The sequence below is a fragment of the Hermetia illucens genome, chromosome 1, assembly GCF_905115235.1.
Source record: "Hermetia illucens chromosome 1, iHerIll2.2.curated.20191125, whole genome shotgun sequence".
NCBI classification, from domain to species: Eukaryota; Metazoa; Arthropoda; class Insecta; order Diptera; family Stratiomyidae; genus Hermetia; species Hermetia illucens.
In genome coordinates, this window is record NC_051849.1 from 38,927,218 (window position 1) to 38,946,035 (window position 18,818).

At 43.0% G+C, this 18,818-nt stretch overlaps 1 protein-coding gene across 2 annotated transcripts; it reads right to left on the minus strand.

Annotated features, from left to right (window-relative positions):
- Positions 1-454: 454 nt before the first annotated feature.
- Positions 455-18,785, minus strand: LOC119647186 (TBC1 domain family member 31). 2 transcript variants are annotated; one of them, XM_038047997.1, is made up of 8 exons: positions 18,597-18,785; positions 7,745-7,858; positions 7,537-7,688; positions 6,626-7,473; positions 1,302-2,289; positions 1,043-1,245; positions 790-978; positions 455-662 (listed from the first exon to the last, which is right to left on the minus strand). In XM_038047997.1, exons 1-8 carry the CDS (start codon positions 18,674-18,676, stop codon positions 537-539), a joined length of 2,700 nt encoding a protein of 899 aa, XP_037903925.1. In that variant the 5' UTR covers positions 18,677-18,785; the 3' UTR covers positions 455-536. The 2 variants fall into 2 exon arrangements, with proteins under 2 accessions (XP_037903925.1, XP_037903926.1); XM_038047998.1 differs by lacking the exons at positions 7,745-7,858; positions 18,597-18,785 and having other exon boundaries at positions 6,626-7,468; positions 7,537-7,666.
- Between the last annotated feature and the right edge of the window lie 33 nt (positions 18,786-18,818).

The window sequence follows — 18,818 nt, forward strand, 5'->3', positions numbered from 1 at the left end:
GATAGCAGCTCGTCTTCTAATTATACGCCTGGCGTCATCATCTCTTCTTCATCTATCTTCCGTTTTGTATATTTGTAATCCGGGAAAAATGTCCATCCTGGCTAGCGCGGCCACACGAATAAGGGCCTTACTTGAAACTGAAGGTGCCCAAGGTGTTCAGAGTTTTCATACCCTTTGGTCACGCAGTCCTGGAGGTGTGCTTTTCTACCTTGGCTTGGCACCTTTTCCAGTGCAGGAAGGACGATCCACGCGCTGTTGCTTCGGTTCAAACCCCGCCAGCTCCGCTTGCCCCTAGTTCATGAGAAGCATGCAAATGTATCCTCGTCAATTAGAGGCTGTGTGTGAACGAATTATGCAACCTTAGCCTGAAGCATAACCGGATCAGGCAGGTAGCAAGAGAGACAAGAGATAAATTTCAAAATCATCTGAACTCCGTTTATTATATTGCAAAGCTTTTACTACTGTAAAAAGGTAACTCGCACATATGAGAATACATTTAATAAAGTTGGTGTGTAAAAATCATAATCCCACACATCTCAATCCTTTTTAACACTGCGAACGAATGCAGCTTCAATTTGTCCCAAATCTGCTTTGAAACGATTAATCTTTTCTACTGTGTTTTCTCGGGCAACAGAGAGCTCATCCGTTCCGCTTTGTGAAATCTGTTTGGAAAAAATAAAATAATCATTTATAGTTTCGAAACAATTTATTAGAGAATATCGATTTGGCTAGAAGCCTGGCTATGAATGCAATAAACCTTTTTGGAGACGAATGATTCAGTATACGCACCCGTTTCAACTCTGTTGTTAAATCATCCTCCGCGGCAGATAATCCTTTAATTGCATTCCGATACCGTGAATGGAGTGGTTCATTTTCTCTTGTATTTTGCTGCAGTTGTTGCTTTTGAGTGATTAATTTTAATTTTTTATCGTTCAGATTGTCCTCGGCACAAAGCATATTCATTTCTTGCTGCAAGCGCTGAAAAAATGTTCGGAAAATAAAGATTAAAAGAAAAATTCGCAATGAGTGAAAGGCTGCTTACATTGCTCTCTATTCGATTCATTAACGAGTCCAGGTCCTCCATGCGTGAATTTAAATCCTCTTGGCCAGTGCTCTTATGCATTAATCCCAATATTTTCATTTCCTGGCTACGCATCTGCCTTTTGTACAGGAGCAGCATTTTTTGTTGGTAGCGGATACGCTCTGTTTCCCGTTCAATAGCTTCGCTATAACACTTTTCGACATCTAAAGGAAATGGCAAGTGAGATATCCTAAGTGAAGGATAAGAATGCAAAAACTACCCTTCATCCTTTTCCTGTGTACATCTTTCTTCATTTTCTTCTCAAGCTGTTGCAACAATTCACTCTCGCCTTTCGCCAGCTCTCCCAGTTGTTTATCGAGCTTCACATTTTCTTGTCGAAGATTTTCAATTTCCTGGTCCTTCAATTGGGTCATTTGCTTGGGATAGTTCTCAAACTTTGGATAGAATCCTAATGGCAATGGTTCATACACATGCATATACCGTTTCGGATGCAGAGAATCAGGACATGTGTTCATGAGAACAGTTGCGCATTTCACCAGCTTTTTCACGTTAATTACATTTTGATCAAAAAAGAAGCTTTCGATAGAACTGTTGGTCTTCAAGGACATGATAGTCGGTTTCTGTAAGATGTTGTAAGCAACAACACAAAAAACCAAAAACGTAGGTTTATTGCAAACGATATTATCCCAGAGTTGATACCACTGTCCGGCATCTAAAACTTGAGAAAAAGCTGTTGACAGTAGTGGCCATGCATAGATTTTTGCCCCGATATCCTTTTCTCTGTAAAACTGTGCGAGATTTGGGCAGAACTCAGTAAGGATATTTTCGACAATACCCAAGTAATTCAAAGGTTCCATTGGAGAAAACTCAAACCACAACTGGCCATGGTTCAGCAAAATGCTTATAAGCAACTCAAAAGTCAACATTGGACTGTTGGGAAATATTTTCAGAAAAGGAAATATGAAATCAGGCAAAAAGCGGGAATATAAAAAAGCATTGCACCAATGAATTAAACACGACATTGTTCGTTTCAAACTCCGTAGAATAGATGCATCTTTAAGCGGATAAATCTTATGGTAGAACTCAACTGCGGGATGTAGCCCACGACGAAGGAGTTCTGTGAAAGCTTTCTTGTTGTTTGGCAATTTGAGGAGCGTACACCATATGAGATGCCGATGCTTTTCCGGATATTCACCAAATTCCTTCAAGATACTTGCTAGACGACTTTGAGGTAGAAGTTGTTGCATCTGGAAAAAAGAAAGAAATTCGTGAGAGAAAATTTGTAGAGCAGTAAGTTCACGCGAGTTCCGAAATAAACAAGTCGGGAAACCGGAATTTCGGCGCTTCAGGTATGAAAGGTTTTGTGTACTTCTTATATAAGAATATTTGAGGGGGTATTTATCTCATTTGGACCTAGCCCGTTATATTTATGCATTTAGTTTGTCATTCATTCACTTCAGTGTGATTCTGACGTTCAGTCTTAGATTGCGATAAATTTACAGAAAAGAGACAACTTTGAACTATTACAAATTAATCAATAATAGTACGTTTTCCAATAGACTTAATATTAGTAGTATTATGCTCAATAGTATAGTCTATATAAGACCTTGTCGTTAGGCAGATCTGTGGGATGGATTGCAAAACTTGTGGGATTATATACTAGGAGCACAGATGGTGACAGTTTTTCTCCCAAAAGCTGCGACAATAAAGACGAAGATCTCATGGACCTCCTAATCGCTCTGAATGAGGATCTCCATACGCGATTATGGAGAATCTTCAGAAGCAAGGTGGAGGGCAAGGGTAAACTCGTCACGATCGGGGTAGATGACAGATCCCTGGAGGCAATCAAACGTCGGAGTTGCCATATCAACTATCGATTTGGCAACATACCTGTGCATGTGCACATGGAAAACCCGAGGAAAGACACCTCAGAGGAGACACTGGGTGCAAAGCATACCGAGCTCCCCGAAGAAGTCTCGAAAGCGATAGAGGCGGAAAGGAATGGATCAACCAGGGAAGTAGACCTGCTGCCCAATGAAAAGCAGAAGCTGAACGACCTGGACCTAGGACTTTTAGGGCTTAGGGTGGACGGCGAAGCGCATGAAAGCGCCATGTCAGAGGAAGAAGATGATACTCCGACAATGGAGAAGAGCTCCAAATAATAACGAAGCCATTGGCCAGCACTAAGATAGCCCAGATAAACCTCCACCGTGCGAAAGCTGCATCTGCGGTAATTGCAAGGGCAAGTTTCAAGGAGAAAATTGGAATACTGCTGGCTCAGGAGCCCTGGGTGTACGAGGGGCAGATTCGCGGTCTGCTAGGAGGAAGCATGCGGATAATTTGAGATTCCCCTTGTGAAAAACCAAGAGTTTGCATAATTCTTAAATGTAATTTAAAGTATATATGCCTTTCAGAGTTCCTAACTGGGAACCTTATGGCTATCCAGGTCTCATTGGAAGCTGGGAGGAACACTCGAGAGGCAGTCGTGGCATCGGGATAATTCCCAGCAGACGACATCCGGGTTCCACCGAAACAAGTCGCTAAACTGGTGAAGTACTGTGAGCAGAGGGCGTTACCACTTCTCTTCGGCCGCGATGTCAACGCCCACCACGAAGTCTGGGGAGACAGCAACACCAATCGTAGAGGTGAGTATCTTCTTGAATTTATTCTTAGCAATAAGTTAGAAATATATAACTTAGGAAACACTTCAACATTTGTGATCAGCACTAGACAGGAGGTATTAGACATACACTAATGAACGAGCTTGTGAGGAGTTGGACGGTGTCGGATAAGCCCTCTATGTCTGATCAGAAAATAATCAGATTCCACATTGACGGTAACTCCAAAATAAAAAAAATAATAATGAACTCCAGGAGAACGGATTCGAAATCCTATGCAATGCACCTGAGCAACAACATGGCCCACCTTCAAGGGGGCGGTGACATCAGGAGCGAACTGGAACTAGAAACAGCGGTAGAAAACCTCAACACAGTCGTCATTGACGCATATGAGGCCAGCTTTCCGGCTAAAATAGTTAAGTCATCAAGGGATGTACCATAGTGGAACAGGAACCAGGCCAGAATGAGAACAGAAATACGAAAACTTTTCAACCGGGCAAAACAAACCGAGGACTGGCAGAGGTACAAAAATGCACTAACTGCCTATAGCAACGCGATTCGGAAAGCAAAACGGAACAGCTTCAGGGTATTCTGTGAAGGGGTCGAACAGATCACAGAAGCAACCAGGCTTTTCAAAGCTATTGCCAAAGACGGGCAATATCCTCTGTCTGTTTGTAGAAGGAAGATGGAACATTCACCGAGGATGAGGAGAATAGGATACACCTGCTTCTACTTCTCGACCCAGCTACTGGTGGAATACCAATCGGCCTTCGATCAACCTGCTACCGGACGGCTCAGAGAGCGGTAGGTAGGATCAACCAGGTGCAAAAAGAGCAGGCATATAAGGAAACCCGCAAAAATTTCAAACTAGGTATTCAGCGGCGCAAAAGATAATGTTTTAAGGAGGTCTGCTCCAAGGTGGATGTGAACCCGTGGAGGAGCGCCTACATACGCCTCATCTTCTCACATCATGTGTCCTACTCTCTTGTTGAAAATCAGCCAGGGTTAATTTCCAAAGTAAGAGAGGGGTGCTGGCAGTATTTAGACAACTCTGGATGTCTTGGCAATTCCGGCAGTAATCACAGACGAGCTGCAGCAGAATAGGTGGCAACAAAGCTCCGGGACGGAATACTGAATAGAACTCTTAAGCTCGCCGTGAAATATAGATCGGTTGTGCTTTTCGAAGCGTGCATGCCTTAGGGGATATTACATGGAAGCGGCAAAAGTTGGTACTGTTGTCTAAGGCTGGCAAACATCCAGGCGAGCCACCCTCCTATAGACCCATATTTTTTCTAGACAAATGCTGGCCTCGATAACCTATAATAGATTGCTTCCGGTCGTTGAGAAATGAAGAGGCCTCTCAGATCGACAGGCTCCGTACAGGACGAACTATTGTGGAATATCATGTACAACGATGTTCTTAATTTTTCGGTTTCGGAGGAGGCCACGGTGGTGGGCTACGTTGACGACATTGCACTGGTTGTGGTTGCAAAGCATCTCAAACATACTAAGTTGTAATCATACGAACCAATCAGTGCTGTTTAAGCTTGGTTGGCTAGCGCTGGGCTGGTACTCGCGGAGGAAAAGGCGCATTAGAATTGGAAACAATATCATCAATTCCTCCACTCTCACTTTTGATTATAGATACAAAGCTCAGTTTTAAGCAGCATGTAGAGTATCTTTGCGAAAAGGTGCCAACCGCCGGTGTGGTTCTGGCAAGGATGATACAGAATGTTGGGAGGTCCGCGGCGTACTTGCAGGCAACTTGTAGCCAGGGTGGTGAGTTCCATCTTGCGGTATGCAGTCCTAGTTTGGGGATCAGCGTTCTCCTTCTCCTTCTCTTTGCTCTTACCACAGAAGGCATAATCTTAGAAATGTATGGTATCAAAAAAGTACACCATACCGCTAATTGGGCTTCTTACACAAGAATTACTGGCTGAGTGACATATGAGGGACAGCCTGGTATCCCTCCCTCTGCATCGTAACCAGGGGGAGGGGGGGGGGGGGGTTTGTGAGCCAGCATTACATCAGCTGTTACCAAAGATTGAGATTGCAATAAACAATAAGGAGACGTTAGGCGATGACGACTTTACGGTTTCTTACCAGCGCAAAGGCAAATTGGCAGACACATTCTCTGACCGAAGCGTCTTGCAGATGTTAGATGCTCCTTCATATAAGTCGCAGAGGACAACATGACAACGAATTATATTGAGCGTAAATTCGTACATACTTTCGGCCAAAGCTTGGCCAGAGCTCCATTTGGTCCGGTCCGACATCAAGTGGATGCGGACTTAGGACCCCCCCCCCCCCATTCTTAATATAAATAAGGGGTCGGCTTTCGTAGTTCTGATGGATTTAGCAGGCATTTCCGATAGCACCTCCTTTAGATCAATGGTGTTAGCGTCCAGCATAGAATCGTCAGCAGCTGTTCCATACCTTCGACTACCGGGCTTCTAGTGGCCGAGCTGGTTATCATGCTCAAAGGTACGCTGATGAGGTCGCGCATACTCATATCGGGGAAATTCCTATTAAAGCCTGTATAACAAACTCTGATTCTAAATCCCAACAAAACTAATAAATTTAAACTATCAAATGAGGAAAATTATCAGGGAGTGATCGTGGATATAGAACTAAACTGGAACAAATATTTTCGAGAATGTAGCTAGCAAGGACAAGTGTCCTTTCTGTTGGGTGCGTATTTGTGGTGGGAGAGTCGAGCTATAACCTCTGAGCATTCAGACCGTGGTGGCCCATTGTTCTCGACTCCCTCGTCTAACGGAATATCCTGGATTCGTTTGTAAGATGTGATGCTTCCCGTTGCAATTGGAGCAAATCAGCACCAAAGATTTGTTATCTGATGCGTCCATAGGCGAGGCATTCACATAGAAAATGCTCCGAGGGTTCGGCTTCGTCCTTCCTGTTTTGAGACTAAATAAATGGTAAAATTTAAAGTAATCATACTTACTTCGGACTGGAAATTGGAAACGACCGTTTTGGCTGAAATCGTTGGTTTTCTAATTTCCTGGGCGCAGACAGCCACTTGATTTAGTGTTGATATCCCAACTGAAGTTCGTACTAATTTCACCTCCCCTGTCTTGAACACAATTCCAAGGAGCTTTCCATTCCTCGATAACGACATACGGTATACATTGCTTGTTTGCATCATCACTTTTATATTCGATTTATCAATATTTATAAGTAAAACTTGGTTTCTAGTCGTTAATGCGTAAAGGATATTGTTTGAAGATTGAGGAACTACTTCTGCCGCTCTACATGAAAAGCCGTTTGTCCGAATAATTTTATTAATCTCAAAATCTGAGGTAGAGAGGAGTATGATGCTATCACCAGTAGTTAGACAAATCAGTTTGCCATCCATGGATAATTTACACCCGCGAATCATATCATGACCAATATCACTTGTCATATCAACTAAATGTGTGCTACTCTCGCCAGACTCCTTCCCCGATAACATAACATTAAGAATATCGTCCTTTTTATAATGACTTTTCAATCGAAGAGGACTAACAACGCGAATGGCATCGTGTGAATGCTCTGACCAAACATAAATATTGTCATTGCTGAAGCAGGCAAAGAATCTTTCCGAATTAGGAATCATCGAAGCATACTTAATTGAGACTTTATTCTCATTGTATTTCCATTGACCTTTTTTCTCAAACGTCTCCAATCCAAAGAGAACCATTTCATGTGCGGAGTACACGAGGAACAAGGGTTCAGATTTCTGTCTGAAATTGAATGAGACTCCCTCAATTGGATGTTTCGATATGCCTTGTCGTTTTAGTATGCATGGCTTTCCTGGCAACGTAATGCATAATTGATTATAATTGAGAGGGTTTGGTGGATTTTAATGTCTCTTACGGATATTGAACACCAACAGTTGTCCGTCCTTTGTTCCGGCGATATAATCTAATGGCTGCCCGGGGATGTTTTCTATCACAGAACAATAAGATATTTTTTGCCCGAATTTCCAAAAGCTTCTTCGTGTCAGATCGAAAATAAAAATATTGTCGCTGGAAAAGGGAATCCATTTATCTCCATGAATAATTGCTTGGCTGAATTGAATTACCGATGATCGAAAGCACCAAAATAGCTGTTATTGATACTGAAGAAACATTTTACGAATCGAATTCGTATCAGCTTTGAGTTTTCTTCCACAGTGTTGCATATCGCTAATAAAGTGCTAGAAGTAGAATAAGGAATGAAGTTAAATCCCAATTGGATTCGATAGGTAGTAAAAGTTCTATAAATTAGCAAGTAGTAGCACAATTTCTACGAAACTTTCCAATATCGTACGTATTAAAGCATTTTATGATTCTCGAATAAACTTGATGGGACCGGTGATAGATATCACATTAGTGATACTTTAGTTAAAGATATCCACTAGCATGTCGTTAAAGCAAGCAAGCAATCTGGAAGAGTAAATTACTCCTGAAAGGAATCTGTAAGATTAGCGGTCAACACATTCCACGAGAAGACTTTCAAAGAGGTTCTACTGTAAAATGTAATGCAGGAAGGAAACGCAAATGATGAGACTTTACAGATCGCTAAAAAGAGCTGCCGCAAGACCAGAAGACGCAGCCAACCAAATAGAAATCGATCTGGATATGAACGGCTATGTGAGCAATACAAAGGGGCACTAAAAAATAGCATGTGGCTATCATAAAAGATAAAAGCGAACATTTTAAGCGTAAGAAGAAGCAAATGCTCTTCACCGATTACTTCCCCTAACATTCGGCACAAAATAGTAACAACCGTTTTCTCGCAAAATCGGAAATAGACGCGGAAACTAAAGTTCGAAATAAAACAAAACAAGTCGGGAAACCGGAAGCTCGCTTAAGATATAAAAGGTTTTGTTTGCATTTTCTGTGAGTATATTTGAGTGCAGGACTATCCCATTTGTACGTAGCCCGTTGTGTATCGGCATTTAGCATGTCAGGCTACTCACTTTAGTGTGATGTTGATAGTTGCAGTAAATTGCGTAATGCGGTAAAGACAACTTTGAGCTACTGTAACTTTGTTAGTAATAGTATCATTTTGATAACATGCTTCATATTATATTCTATACTACTACAAACTTTTATAACTCTAGGATAGAATTAAGGGGGGCTTTTACTCAATTTCCCCAAAAATATGATAATATACTATTATTAACTCAATTTGGGCAGATATCGACATGGAGAGTATTTTGAGGCCTGGACACCATATAGAGGCAGCTTCATGATTTTTTTAAGATTTTTTGATTGGGTAGTTAAATAAATCATGTCTTCCCACTCCCCGCCTTTCTAACAAATGTCAAAACTAAGACCGGCTTCCAAAAGTACTAATTGAGACCTTTCATTTGATATCCAACATGACTATATTCGGTAAAAAAAATGTTGCACCCCCCTTTTGCCTGTATGGGGACCCCCCTCCCTCTTTATCCCAACGTAGAAGGATATCACTCACTGCATGTCTGGGCGTTCACAGTTCCCATCTTCTCATCAAATTTCGTGCAAACAAAACCTTAAAAAAAAAACAAGTCAGAAAACCGAAAGCTTGACGCTTCAGGTATAAGAGGTTTTGTGCTTCCTTATGTGAGAAGCAAAGAGGGCATGACAGTTCTGGGTGTACATAGTTAAAAATTACATTGCCCTCAATTTTTCAGAAAGCGATTTAAAAAACTCATTTGATAGAAAGTACTGTATTGATAATAGAAAAGGGTTGGGCAGAAGTAGACTTATTTCATTTCACGGGAATGTCAATTATTCTCGTTAATTATGAGGTCAGCATCTTATAGGATATAAGCTGGGCATTGTGGGCCTAAGCGAAGTAAAATAGTGGAACTTTGGGGAGTAAGGTAGGTGGGCATCAGTGGCCGCTACGAGGAGCCCAATTAGCGCTATAGTGCACCGTTTTGATGGCACAAACTCCCAAGACCGTAACTGCTGTTATCAGAGCAGGAAGGCAAAGTTCAGCCGGCTCAGATCTTCAGAGCCAGCCCGCAGCATTCACGAAGGAAAGCAGCTTCCTCACCGTGCAGTTAGAAATTTCTCTGAGGTCCCCAAAGAATGGTTTACCCAGTCGGTAGCCTGACTCTAGCTATAGCTGGACAATCGTAAAAGAATTGTCTGTGGGTTTCCCCCTCTTCTCCGTAGCTTCCGCAATCCGAATTGTACGGCATACCGAGCCTGGTGCAGACCTCCGTAATCTTGTATGCATTTGCACGCATCTGGCACATAAGCTCTCGTGACTTGGAATAGATGGTGAGACTTCGCCAACTGAGGTCCGTGGCTGCTAAGTAGTATTCAGCCCTTGACAGTCGCCAGCGAGTCATCGGCTATACTCACCGAAGGATTTCTGAAACTTCCACCGCCACGTCATCGCCATAAGGCCAGTTGGGTTTCAACTGATCGCCGCCGTACGAGCAATCAGATCGAGCACTTCGCAATCAGGAATAGATCTAGGAGCTGCTTCCTGGATATGTGTAACAAGAAAGACGCTGACATCGGCTTCGAAGGAGATCACGATCTGATGGTCGCTTACGTTTGCTTGCGTGTAGCGTCCACCACTTTTCGCAGGGTTGGGGAGCTGCGACACCCTAAATTCGGCATCGAATGCTTGTATGACCCAACTGTCGCTCGACAGTGGGGGAGCTATGTTGCTGATCGGACGGCATTAAAAATGTTCGTTTCTCCGGTGCTATGCACGTTACCGGCCACGTCTCGAAGGGGTGTCATCTGGTTGACTGCAGAATTGTGGAAGCGGATCGATGAGCGAAAGGGGTAGAAGGCACTACTGCAAGCTATGGCGGGCGTGACGCACTCGAAATCTGATACCGAGCGAAATCCCGAGAAGTTCCGCTTTGACAGAGGAGAATTTACTATTCCACTAGTCAGGCAAGCGGACGATGCCGCAGATTGTAATGATTTCATGAATGTATGCCGCATGCATGCGTTGCATGTGGTTGCCAATCTTTCGGTGGCTCGGTGAAGAACGTTAACGACAGACTTCTCTTCCACGATGATGAACAACTGAAGAGGTGGAAAAAACACTTCACTCCGGTGTTTAACCAGGAGAGCAGGCTAGTTTCTAACACCCTACGGATCATTTTGAAACAGTGCGTGGAGTTTAAATCATCGCTGCATCTACTCTGCATTGATTTTGAGAAAGCGTGAACAGTGAGTTTATATGTACTGGTCTACGGAGACGGGTCATTCCGAAGAAACTAATAGTTATTATCAGAGCCACATATGGTGGCGAAAAACGTCCGGTGTTGAACTGAGATAAAATCTCGGAGGATTTTCAGGCCTAAAGCGGAGTCCGCCAGGGTTGCATCCTGTCATCAGTATTATTCCTTCTTGTTATCGGTGACGTTCTTCGTGCTGCCTTGTCCAGAGGACGAGGAGCAATTCAATGGAAGATGATATCTTTCTTCAAACATATCGACTATACTGATGACATCTGTTTGTTCTCTCACCAGGTCATGGACCTTGGCTAAGTGGTTATGGATTTGGAAAAAGAGGCAAGAAGAGTTAGACTGAAGATAAACACCAGCAAAACCAAGGTTTTCAGCCTGATTTGTCATCGAACTCGAAGAAGTCAATCAATTTGTATATATATGAAGTGTGGTTTCTGCCGACTGTGGTATCGAACCGGCGCTAATTCCGTTTTCGCTGCTTTGTCCAAAATCTGGAAAGGCAGTTATCTCAGCACAAAGATCAAGTTGAGATTGTTCTTTTCTAGTGTTCGTTGTGCTCCCATATAGCAAGTAACGCACTGCGGTCGAAAGGCGGAAGGGGCGACAATTGCATTGCAGGCTACGCCATGCAGTGGAATCCACTCTCCCAAGATGGCCAACGAGTGGGTCGCCCCAAGGTCACTTGCCGCAAAACGGCAGAGGAGAAATGCAGGCGTCTCGGGAAGTCGTAGCGGTGCTGAAGGGCATTTCAGATAACCGCGAATGATATTGCGTAGTTGTGGTTGACGCGTTATACCGCACCAAAGGGTGAATGACAAATATATATATATTTCTTTCTTTGTAGTCTATTTTGAAATCCGGTGCGGACCCACGCATCGATATAGACACGTTAATTTTGTATTAATGACACCTCCACCCCACATTCCCGAGCCTGGCTAGCATAGAGGCGTGCAAGAACGTGTGGACCGAGCACTTTGATGAAGCTTCAGCCTTTGCGGGTGGACCTTCACGGGCAATTGTGTGCCCGCGTTCTTTGAAGTGCAGCATTGCCCAGTATACAGCAGTTATTGCGACATCTATTCTCCCTTATAGGTGATACGGACTCTGTTATGCGTGGCCTCAGTGTTCGCTCTCACATGATTGTCAAATGGGACGGTGGGCGATGTTGTTTATTTGAGCTCGGAGCACCATGCCAACGAGATAGTTATCCAAGTCTATATTGGCCCCGCCGGCTGAGAGGTTACGGCTCATGGTCAATCTGGTTGAAAGTAGTCCCGCCTGGAGATACAATTTTTCTGGACCGCTTTCCGTGTGAACCAGGTACTTCCAACCATATCGTGCGATACTGCTAACTGAATAATCTACAGTCTATTGTCATTGGTGTATTTATGTAAACTATGGGGGCTGGCTTATAGCCTGAATACGGACTACTTGACTGGTTATATCTCATATCATACTTCGGGCAGGCTTCAAACGTCCATTCCACTTTCAAAGCCGATAACAGCAGATTTTACATTTTGGCTTGTTAGGAACCTATGCAACGATGTTACATTAGCGTTATATTGGGACATGTATCGGCTAGCTGCTCGGCAGCTTCCTTTCTGTATAGATAGCGCACCTTTCATGGAAAAGTGCACAAATCATTATTCTGTTTCCGTTGCCGGGTTCGTCGTTGTGTAGTCAATCTAGTCCGGGGTTTCCTTTGTGGCCTTGTAGCAAGTTGTTTTCCGTATAAGGTTTTCAGCATTACTGAAGCTTTAACTTGGAGAATTAGTTGGTACAATTTGTCCCATTTTTAGAAGCGGGAGTCTCTGCCTGCAGTTTTCATTAAGAGAGAACTCCCAGCGATCACCACTTGGAGGTGGAGATAAGGTTTGGTAGTAAGGCTGTTGGCATATCCCAGGTTTTATTCCCTATTCAGATTTCAGATTTATTTATTGAGCAAAGAAAAGAAATACATGTGCGGTACAAAAGAAATAATAACTTAAAAGCTCAACCGTGACTAATTAAGTGTGTAACGCTAACCTACGGAAATATCCGGCCTACCCGGTTATATGTTATAAAGTGAAAAGTTAGTGCATGTCAGTGCTCATTTGACATAACATGTGCTTAAACCTAAGAATAATTTATAACTTACAACTAAACAAACATAACACAAAATAGTACTCCGTACTGGAAAACGGGAAAAATAGAGTTTTTAGGCACCGGTGAACAGGATTGATCGACGGAATTGGAGTAAAGCGCAGACCTTTCTCAATGGGGGTAGCATTCTGAGAAAGGGCTATCTTTTACTCGATTTGGGCCTGTGCAAGGACAGTGATCCAAAGCGGGAGGGATGAAGAGGACTGTGGGATTGCGTAGCATGTATTGTGGAGCCTAATTAGTAGGAGGAACCTTAATTAAGGGAAGAAGTTAATGCTTGGAGGTATTACATATTGTACAGGCTAATTAATGTCTATTGTCTTAATCTGGACTAAGTGAAGAAAAATAATAAAAGGTAATCTACACCTGCGCGGGGATTGACTGCCAGAACATTGGACTTACGCGTTTAGCCTCTGTGAAAGTCCGGGGAGGAGCTTTGATAAAAGGAGGGGATGCAGGAGGTAAGGGAGGCGTGATGATTGAGAGGAGAGTTACTGTCCGAGAGGAGAGCCAGCCCTGACACGTAGTACTTCTGCTCGCGTAACAATGCATTGCGTTTAGCGAGATTTTTTATCAGCGGGTTAGGTTCGGATAACCACTTTTTCAGTCCAACGCCCGACAGCTTGAACATGTGCGGAATTATGGGGCAAACCCCGGAGAGGTTGTACAGGAGAGAGTTTTGTGAAATTTTTTAAGGTATCGTCCTTTCAAAGCGTTGGAGGGCTTCTGCTACGTTCGGTAACATAGTAGCCCATGCTGGGAAACCGTAGGTCAGGATTGGACGAATGAGAGTTTTGTATAAAAAGGTTTTGGTGGCAGGGAGCAGGGCCCGGGATGACGTGAGGGTTGGATTTGAGTTTGTTGTTGAGGGAGATTCCCAAGTATTTAATGTTTGATTTCGACTTGAGAGTGTGGTTAGCAATACGTAAATGCAGGTTTTTGCTCTCTGACACTGTGCGCCAGTGGCACTTCCCACTGGGGTTTCTGAAGCAAATAACCTCAGACTTAAGGGAATTAACGGTAAGGGCCCACCGGTTGAAATAAGCGATGACCAAATTGGTTAAGATATTGAGAGAGAGGGAGGCTATTGGGGGCCTGAGACCACTCGCATATAGGATGGTGTCATCCGCGAAGAGGATCCCTCCTGACGCTGGAGGACCATTGTCGTTGGGGGAAGAGGGCGGAAGAAGGACTGCCTGAGTTGCCGTTGTCGTGGGGGATAAGTTTACGGGAGGGAGGGGAATACCGTGGAGGAAGATGTTAAAAAGTTTGGGGCCTAGAATAGATCCCGGAGGGACTCCTGAGTTTACCGGGAAGTCAATGGAGCGTAGTCCATCGAAGTGCACGTGACAAGTTCTGTTGGAGATGAAGTCTGCGAGGATTCCGAATAAGGGGAGGGGGCACTTGGACTGGAGTAGTTTGTAGAGCAATCCCTCTTTCCAAACTGAATCAAACGCCTTTTCGAGGTCTAAGGCGCAGGCTACGGTGCAATGCCTATTTTCCAGTTGATTGAAGATATGGTCTTGCAGGCACAGGATTGCCTGCTCGGTGGATCTGAGGTTTTCGAAGCCGAATTGGTTAAGTGGTATAATGGTGGAGTAGTGCCTATTGAGGTGACCTAGTAGGATACGTTCGAAGATTTTTCCAATATTGGAAAGAAGAGCGATAGGTCTCATATCTTTGAGATCGCCCGAGTACCCCTTTTTAGGGATAGGCATGAGGAGGGCTGATTTCCAAGATACCGGGAAGTGGCCGTTGTTCGGGCAGTTGTTGATGAGGATGGTGAGACGTTCACTGATGGTAAGCGCACACTTCCGCAGAACAAAGTTAGGGATGCCTTCGGGGCCCGAAGATTTTTTATTGTTGCACCGGGAGATTGCAAGTTCGACTTCTTCTAGGAAGGTAAAGAAGGCGACGAACGGGCCTGTTCTGACTGTATCAGCCGGACATCTGGGAGAAAAGGGGCAAAGGTAAGATCCTTCCAAGCTCAACTTTTTATCGCTGACAGCATTGGCGACCACCGAGTTCCAGATGGGGTCCGCTGGCGATTTGGCTCTGAATAAATGGCTGAAATAGTCTACGCAGACGAATATTTTTTCCTCAGGGGAGTGACCCTGGAGGTTATCTATTTTTATCGGGATTTGTTTGATATTTTTTTCTTCCAGCCAATCGATTAATTATTAAGAAAACTTGTGGGCCGGGTTTGAGGGATTTGAGGAGTTTCTTGTAAGATGCATTCAGTCCGAACCATATAGCTCCGTTGATTTTGCTGGACAGGTCTTTGATGATCTCGGAGAGAAGACGGTAGTCAACGTTGCATCTGTTCCGTAACCGGTGAAATAAACGTTTCCTGCGCTGCAGTAGTCTGTTTCTATCGCGAACTAAGAGGAGGGTTGAGGGGGAAAGGCACCCGTATTTGTAGTAACCAGGTTCTTTAACTGGAGCGTGCTTGTCAATGGTAGTTTCGAAGGCAGAGTTCACTTTCCGGATGTATGTATCTAGCTTAACATTAGAGTGGATGCGCGATTTGTCCAGGGGAGGGCTCAGCAGGGGAAAGAAGATCCACGAGGAAAGGATGGCACTAAGGAATGGGCCTGACTGGAACTAATCCGAGAGCACTTTGCCGTTTTCGTTGTTAACTGAGTCGCCCCAAAATACGTGCCTCGCGTTGAGGTCACCGCCGAGGATGAAGGCGTCGAAACTGGTCGCGATTTCCCAGAGTTCGTCCAGACTGGGAGTGAAGTGACGACCTGTGCCGTCCGGCAAGTAGAGAGAGGATTAGGACAGGAAGTCTGACTACTGCCAACAGGCAGTTTGACGCCAGTGCAGCCGATGGGATACTATTTGCCCTTAGTTCCGCTTTGACTGGTATGGCTGTGCCTCTGCCCGCGTCGTTGCGGAAAGTACTGTAACCGGGCGCATTACGTTGGGGGCTTTCCCCAGTCTGGCTTCGTTTAGGAGAGTGAGATTAGGATTGGAATCCTCTAAGAGCTTGTAGAGAGCGAAACATTTTGGTTGTCTAGCAATTTGAAGACGAATTGTAGGTACGCTTCGGGTTTGTCTTCAGGGGGGAGACGAAGAAGCTTCTTGAAATGGAAGAATGTGCAGGCGATAAAGGGCTAAGGGTTTCGGGTCTTGCTCGGCCCTGGCCACTGCGGCAAAAGACGGGGTCAGTGAGGGAGAGGCGGTCCAGTTGGCATGAGACAGAGTGTTAGGCTGCGAGACGTGAACAGGCGAGGGTCTGTCAAGGTTGGGGAAGAACGAAGCAGATCGCAGTTTGCGGATACGTGGCCAAACTGTTGGCAATTGAAACATTGGGTGACTTCTCCCAGCTAATCCGTTGATACAGTAGGGTATTTTTTTTGTGACTATATTGGCGTCTGCGTCAAAGTTGAAAGTCACACGGAAGAGGCTCAGGTTGGTATCATTAGCGGTTTTATTCCCTATCGTGGGTTCCAATTCATGTTTCGCCCTGGGGCCTATACTATCGCCTAACCGTAGAGACAATTCCTTAGGCGCTGCCTCACCTCAAGCGGCCAGACACGACATATGTATGATTTATAACGAGGACAAAAACCACCTAGTGGAATTCAGGTCTAAGCAAACCGAAGTTAAATTATAATTCAATTAAATAAAATTATAACTTATTTAAACTTCTGCTTTTATAAAGCTTTCGTGAAAAATTAAGCTTTGAAAAAATTGTAACAGATGTCTACAGAACCTAAACAAGTACGTACACTTAAAACCTTAACAATCACTGGAAACACATTTTGACATACTGTGAGCGTCAAAAATAAGTAAACACTTAATTTTTTCGTATTTAAGCTTTAATTTCATAGCAGTTACTGATAAAAATTAACATGCTTCATCACCGGTTAAAAGTATTATATAATAGAAGTTTAAATCTGAAAAAAAAGTTAAACAAAACAAAATACCGTTTCAAAAAATTATTAATGCTTCAAAATACTGCTGATTTTACGCGTCAAAAGAAAGTATACAGAATTTACTTCTCTAAGAAATAATATCCAATAATTAATTAGAAATAATTTTTAATATTTAGTTTGTTTTCCATGTGACTTTAGAACAGCATTCAGTCTTTTAGGCATTGATTTGACAAGATTTTTTGTAATATCTGGAGAAATGTTGTTCCATTCTTCGATTAAAGCCCTTTTTAGGTCGTCCTTGTTGGAAATGCTTCTTTGTCTGATTTTCCTGTCAAGGTGCTCCCACAAATGCTCGATAGGGTTAAGGTCTGGGGACTGCGGTGGGTGATCAAGGGTTTTTGGCGTTCGGTATAACAACCATTCCTTAACAATGTGAGACGTATGTTTCGAATCGTTATCGTGCTGAATGATCCAGTTTCCCGACAGCCCCAATTTGTCAGCACTAGGAGTGATATTGTCCCTCAGTATATTTAAATAGTCTATTTTAGTCATTTTAGACTCGATGAAAACTAGATTTCCAACTCCGGATGCCGCCATACATCCCCAGACCATAACTGAGCCTCCACCGTGCTTTATGGTGCTTGTAACGCACTTGTCGAGAAATGCTTCATTTTTCGCTCGCCATATTTTTGGTGGCTTTTTCGCCCCAAATATTTCAAATTTACTCTCATCGGAGTATAAAATGTTTTCCCAAAAGTTTGGAGCCTCATTTTGGTACTTTCTGGCGAATTTTATACGCTTCTTTTGATTCGCTTTAGAAATATAGGGTTTCTTACGTAGCACTCTGCCATGTAGACCATTTTTGTGGAGCGCTCTTCGAATTGTGCTTGCACTCACTGATTTACCTGAAGTCTCAGCTATTTTCTTTGATATGTTTACTGCACTTGAAACTGGATTATACCTTACTTCTCGTACAATTGTCCGCACTTCGGAGTCAGTAAGCTTCTTAGGTCGCCCAGACCGTGGTAAATTTTCAATAGTATGACGAGTCTTATATTTATCTATAATTTTTTTTATCGTACAATGATTCCCTCTAACGATTTCTCCAATTTCACGCAAAGATTTCTTTTCTTTATGTAAATCTAAAATTATTTTTCGTGTTTCGTTTGTGGTTTGCTTACCCATTATCTTAAATGTTATACTTTTGCACTTATTCAAACAAAAACAAAGAAAATCTACGAAAAATATTAGTGCACTATATTTGCTTACTTCACTTATAAACAGTTTCAAAGAAATTTGTGTGATTCCCGGAAATAATTAAAAACAAAACGAGAAGTGTTGCCTCTGTATACTTTCTTTTGACGCGTAAATTCATGAGTATTTTAAGACAAGATGAATTATTTTTGAAAATGTTTTGTTTTGTTTAAGTGTTTGTGCTGACATAAACTTCTATTATATGAGCCTTTCAAGCTATGATAAAACATTTTAATTTTTATCAATAAACATTGTGCAATAAAAGTTTAAATACAAAAAAGATGGGTGTTTACTTATTTTTGACGCTCACAGTATACAGGTTGACATTTGCTACGATTGTATGTTGAAATAGAAAAGATTTCAACTTCGATTGTGAAAGTGAACGATATTGGACACTGTATAACTTAGGGAATAATAATATTCACTGGGATTTAATTCCTGATTCTAGAATGGAGTCTCACCCGTCCTTTTCCTTTTTAAATTTGAAAGGAGCCTCTAATTGGGGAGCAGAGCCGCCCGCGGAACAATCAACCGTTTCCATCGCACTTCCACCAAAATTTCCGGGTTTTACCAGAATCTTTCTCAGTAACAATCACTAACTTCAAGAAAACTGAAAGGAAACTCATGTAATATACCAAACAAGCTGAAAGTTCGGCGATAAATGAAGAGGCAGGAAAGTAGCC